Below are 5,440 nucleotides of genomic sequence, written 5' to 3'. Positions count from 1 at the left end.
GGCAGCTGGGGGATGGTGGTGGTGGGCGGCGGCTTGATGTGGGGCATGGCCAAGGGCGCCGGTGGCAGGGGCTGCTCCCGCGGAGGCTGCTGGGGCTGCAGTGCGGCCTGCGAGGCCGGGGGCTGCAGGGGTGCATGAGGGAGGGCAGACGCCTGAGGGGCCTGGGGAGGGAGGCCAAAGGGCTGAGGGGGTCCTGGGTGCTGCAGCAGGGTCCCAGCCTGGAGGCTGTGGGGGCCGCCCGGGCCTTGACTGTGCAGCGGGGGCTGGCCAGCCGGTGTGGGCAGGGGCTGCAATGGGGGGTGTGGGGAAGGCAGCCGCGGTGGGTGCAGGGCGGGCGTCTGCTGGATAAGAGCGTGGGGTGCAGGAGCCGCAGGGGCCTGTGGCTGGCCAGGGGGCTGGGAAGCAGACGGGGAGCCCTGTGGAGGGCCCGCGGTGGCAGAGGGCACGGGTCCTGGCGTGGGGAGCTGGGGGGCTCCGGGCGCAGCGGCCGGGGTTGCTGCAGTGGCCGCGCCGGACACCTGCAAGGCCGGTGGCTGGGCCTGCAGCGTCTGCTGCTGGGCCGAGGAGTCCGAGTCGCTCTCGTTGTCCTGGGGGCTGGGGATGCTGGGGGACGTGCTGCGATTGTCCTGGTCGATGTCTTTGGGGTCACTGCTGCCCTCATCATTGACGCTGCGGCTGTCCGAACTCTCTCCCTCGCCTTCAGATGGCGAGTTGGGCCGGCTGATTTCCTAGAGCCGTACACGGGGGGAGGGGGGACGCAGCTCTAGGAGGGCAGGGCCTCTCTGCCTGCACTGGGTGCGCTGGGTGCACAGCAGAGGTGTGTACAGATGGGGCAGCGAGCTTGGCCCCAGGGACCTCAGGTCCTCCTTTGGCCCGGTGGTGTCGGGGGCCCGTCTAGGTCCCTCCCTAGCAGACAGGGCTCTGCTTTGCCCCAAGGCAACTCTGGGCTAGGGGCTTCTCGGGGGTGTTAGCTGCCAGCGACAGTCCCTGCAGCTCACCTGGGTTTTTGTCTTCTTGGAGGTGGTCCTGTCGGCCTCCTCTGCATCGGAGGCCACCTTCTCCCGCTGGCGCTTGGTGCTCTTAAGGGGGGATGAGGCCTCCTCCTTCACCTTCTGCAGTGGGAAAGCCGTGAGGGGCATCAGGCTGAGGGAAGGGTCCCCATGAGCCTCAGGGGGGGACATGACAATGGTTTGCTGACACCTTGCTCCCGTATTCTGAGCTCCATCTCCAGAAGCAAGAAAGCTCTGAAGGGACCAGCTGAGGCCAGGAGAAAACAAACATCTGAGGGTGAAAATAACTTGGCTCTGGAGAGAAGGAGCCTTTCCAATCACACCCTACCCTTTGCCTTCAAGGCCCTGGGAAACTTGAGGCAGAGATGGCTCCTCAAGGTCAGTGCTGGGAGACCACTTTTCTCCAGGCCCCAGAGCCCAGACCCCAGTCCACAGCCCCAAGCCAGGGCCATGCTGATGCCCAGGGCGGCTCAAGGAATGACCTGCAGCCCCATATCTGAGGGAGCCAAACATCAGCTACAGCAATCTGGGGTGCTAGTGAGGGGGCAGGGCCAAGCAGCCCCCGCTACCCTGGGTGACAGGTGCCTCACCTTGGCTGACTTCTTCACTGTCTCTGCTTTACTGTCATTGCTGGATGTGCTGGCAGCGCTGGGTGAGTTCCGGCCACTGGAGCGGATGTCTTCGTTGATGGGCGAGGTGCGACCATCAGGGCTGGCTGGCTGCTTCTTACGACCGCTGCGCAGTGTAGACATCTACCCACCCACCCCAGAGGCTGGTGAGACTGGACCCCAGGCTCTGCTGTGGGCCGCCTGAGCCCAGCACACATGCAGGAACCGTGAGAGCAGATCCACACACCAGCCTGTGGCAAATCCCAGACCCTGGCAAGCAACGTGCCTATTGCTCAGTGCGTGGGGATCAATACAGAGAGAAGGAATGGGGTGGGGGGGGCTCTCAGAAAAGACAGCAACTCAACCTAAAACGCTCATCTTCAGGGATGGTCCCGGATATTGTGCGGTAGAAACGAGTGAGGCTTTCTGAGGGGCAGAAGTCGGCAAGGGCCGTTTACTCTGTCAAGTTCTCCGGAACAACAATCACACACAGGGTCTGCTTGGAATCACCTCACCCTTTCTGTTTATGCCACAGAACTGCCCACATCCTCGCCCAAACCAAACACCTGCTGGTTTCATCTGACAGGATGGGAAATGACCCAAGGAGATAAACTGTCAAATAATGGAGCTCAGCTCCTAAAAACACTTCAGCTCCTTTTTGCAAAGCCTTGGGGCTCAGAGGAGATGGGGGTACAATGATTCATGCCAGTCCCTGTGCCGGGTGTCCAGGGTGCAGCAGCTGAGACAGGACACTAAGGTCAGAGGAAGGTGGATGAGGGGGAAGGTGCCATCCCTGGGCCCAGAAGGGAGGCCGCCTCCCTACGGGGGGGGGACCCTGGTGGTATCCCTAGCTTCCAACCTGAGAAAACCTTCACTCACAAAGGTCCCCACTGCCATATTTCCAACCTAGAAAACAAAATCTCTTTATGAAAAGGGCTATATAGTGAAGAGAAAAATGTACCAAAAGCTTCCAAAACTGGATAAAATATTAAAAAAAAAAAAAAAAAAAAAANTGGAAAAAAAATTAAAAAAAAAAAAAAAAAAAAGAAAAGAAAAGAAAAGAGCACCTGCGAGTTGAAGTCGCAGAGCCAGGCCACACTCCGGGTGGTGGGCCCTGGGCCCAGGGGCAGGTCTGAGGGACTTGGGCAGCACTCACCGAGTCAGAAACCAATACTGAAGAGCTCAGGACATGCACCCCACTGACCCCCCAAGGACAACACTAGGGCGGGAGGGAGGGAACAGAGGCTCTTCCCAGACCCGCACACAAAACGAGGATTTTGGGGCCAATGGCTCCTTCCAGGAGGCTGGTCCTCCACCTAGAGCCAGTCACCACCCAGCCTCCGGGGAGGCCCCGCCAGGCCGCCGGCCCCAGGACTCACCGGGCCACGACTGCGCCGCGTCCTCATGCTATGCTTCCCACTGAGCCCATCGTCTTCCTCTTTGACAGGTTTGAACATGAACGGGGGAGGGTCCACAGGCTTCTCAATGGGGGGCAGCTCGCCGTACTTCTTGAAGTGGATGCGGCAGTCCGTGCACAGCAGGATGTTCTCCCGGCCCCCGTGGTGCCAGTCTTTGGAGGCTGTGCCAGGGGAGAGGGTGCAGTGGGGCCTCCGGGGGCTTGGATGGACACCCCCCACCCCCGGCCCGGCCACACTGACTGCTGAACAGGAAGGGGGAGCGACAGCAAATGTGGATTTCTGCTTTTTCTCCGGGAACCCTGAAGCACAGCACCATCGAGCCAATGACTCCCTGGCAGGCCTTCAGCTGGATTCATGAAATGTCAGAACCCAGAGGAGTGCGAACCTGGCCTGCCTCAGGGACAGCCCCCACCCCCGGCCCTGACCCCCACTTACTGGTGGTGAAGCAGTGGCGGCAGGCGTACCCCTTCAATTCCTGCTCGCTGTCCTCACTGTCAAAGTCATCCTCGCTGGCTGAACTCAGGTCCACTGGACATGGCAGGAACACAACAGGGGTGGGGGAGACACCATCATGCTGGGCCAAGATGGGCCCTCCTGTGGCCCGTGGCCTGCCCCAGGCTCTGAGCCACCAGAGTCGCCTGGAAGGCGGAGGCGGGGCAGTGTTCACAAAGGAGCACTCTGAAGCCCTCAGGGCCAATGATGAGAGCGAAGAGCTAGTGTGAAGTACCCAAGGATCTGTCCTGCCTTGTTTTTTATTTATTTAAAAAATATATATTTTTTAAAACATTTATTTATTTTTGAGAGACAGAGAGAAGCAGAGCACGAGCAGGGGAGGGGGAGAGAGAGAGGGAGACACAGAATCCGAAGCAGGTCCAGGCTCTCAGCTGTCAGCACAGAGCCTGACGCAGGGCTCGAACTCATGAACCGCAAGACCACGACTTCAGCTGTCGGACGTTCAACCGACTGAGCCACATGGGCACCCCTGCCCTACCGTGTTTTGAGGGACGTCATACCTGGGCGAAGTACACCCACGTGCTTTCCCTGACAACTCCAGGCACCCTGAGGAGCCCCCTCTGCATCAGGTCATACCCACCCCCGCCAGCCCTACTGGCTCATTTCCTGTTTGCATGTATAAGGTAAGCAACCCTCAGGCTGAGGGCCCGGGGCCAGGGCAGAACATGGGCTGCTGCTACATGCCAGCTGTTAAGGGCTTAAGAAGAGATCTGGGGCGCCTGGGGGGCTCAGTCAGTTGAGTGACTTCGGCTCAGATCATGATCTCACAGTTTGTGAGTTTGAGCCCCCTGTCAGGCTCACTGCTGTCAGTCTGCCAGCACAGATCCTTCAGATCCTCTGTCCCCTTCTCTCTCCCTCTCCCACTCTCTCTCTCAAAAAAAAAGAAAAAAGTAAACATTTTAAAATAAAATTTTTAAAAGTAATTTTTAAAAAAGAGTGAAGAAAGCGTCACATTACACTGGGATCAAGAGGAGCAAAAAGGAGAAAACGTGAGTCTTATCTTATTGCCAACACAATACCAACGCAGTGACTCAAACAGAACACCATCCACAAAGTGGAGTATCTCCTCTGAAATTATTGAAAACACCCCAGGACCAGGTCGAGACTTACATTTTTATAAACAATTAAAATAATACTGAGTTTATTTAAAAAATTTTACTGCATAAATAATTTGTAAACCTCTCCTACCAAGTCCCCCAAGTCAGTGCTACATCTAGGCGCAGGGTTCACAGGCACCACACACGTGATGTCCCCAGCCTGCTCTGTGACAAGAACACCCGTGAGGGCAGGCCCAGAGCAGGGACAGGGAGCGGCCCCTCACTTACAGAACTCGCTGGAGGGCGGTCTGGAGGGCGTGCTGACAGGTGTGGATGCGGTGCGGGTCTTGATCCTCCTGAACACGGCCTGCCTGCGATGCCTGCGATGGGCCCGGGAGCTGGCTGCTTCTGGGGTTTTCTTCCAGTAGTAATAGAAGGTGATCAGCTCCCCCTGCAGGAGAGAAGGGCCGGCTGTGACCAAAGGGTTCAGGGGGCTTGGTTTCTCCCTGCCCTGCAGTGCCATCTTCTGCCAGGAGCAGGAGCTGCTTGGAAATGGCTGTGCTGCGCGCTTTGCTCCTTTTCTCTGGAGCCAGCCGTGAGGGGACTGGGCTTGTCCCCTCAGCCCAGGGGAGCAGGACTCGTAGATATCTAGAACATTCATTCATTCAACGAGTGTCTGCTGAGTACCCGCCACGTGCCACCACACAGGTACAGCAACAAACAGCGGAGAAAAGGGAAAGTCCCTGCCGCTGTGTGCGCACTCAGGTGTTTTCTTCACAGCACTCCGCTGATCATACAGGTGTGACAAGGAGATGCCTGGCCACTTAGACTGTTCCAGAAACAATCCCCCCCCT

General features: G+C 58.1%; 1 protein-coding gene across 5 annotated transcripts in view; it reads right to left on the bottom strand.

Moving 5' to 3' along the window:
- Nucleotides 1-5,440, bottom strand: part of RERE (arginine-glutamic acid dipeptide repeats) — a 439,014-nt gene that overhangs the window by 7,084 nt on the left and 426,490 nt on the right. For all 5 annotated transcript variants that reach the window (XM_077763853.1, XM_077763852.1, XM_077763854.1 and 2 more), the window contains 6 exons: nucleotides 4,875-5,037; nucleotides 3,472-3,564; nucleotides 2,998-3,197; nucleotides 1,601-1,762; nucleotides 999-1,112; nucleotides 1-728 (listed from right to left, as the gene is read on the bottom strand). The exon at nucleotides 1-728 is cut by the window's left edge and continues 588 nt beyond it. In XM_077763853.1, coding sequence (XP_077619979.1) covers nucleotides 1-728; nucleotides 999-1,112; nucleotides 1,601-1,762; nucleotides 2,998-3,197; nucleotides 3,472-3,564; nucleotides 4,875-5,037 — 1,460 coding nt within the window. The remainder of the gene's footprint in view (nucleotides 729-998; nucleotides 1,113-1,600; nucleotides 1,763-2,997; nucleotides 3,198-3,471; nucleotides 3,565-4,874; nucleotides 5,038-5,440) is intronic.

Source organism: Crocuta crocuta, unplaced genomic scaffold, assembly GCF_008692635.1.
Source record: "Crocuta crocuta isolate KB4526 unplaced genomic scaffold, BGI_CrCroc_1.0 scaffold13, whole genome shotgun sequence".
NCBI lineage: Eukaryota > Metazoa > Chordata > Mammalia > Carnivora > Hyaenidae > Crocuta > Crocuta crocuta.
This window is presented reverse-complemented; position numbering and strand designations above follow the sequence as displayed.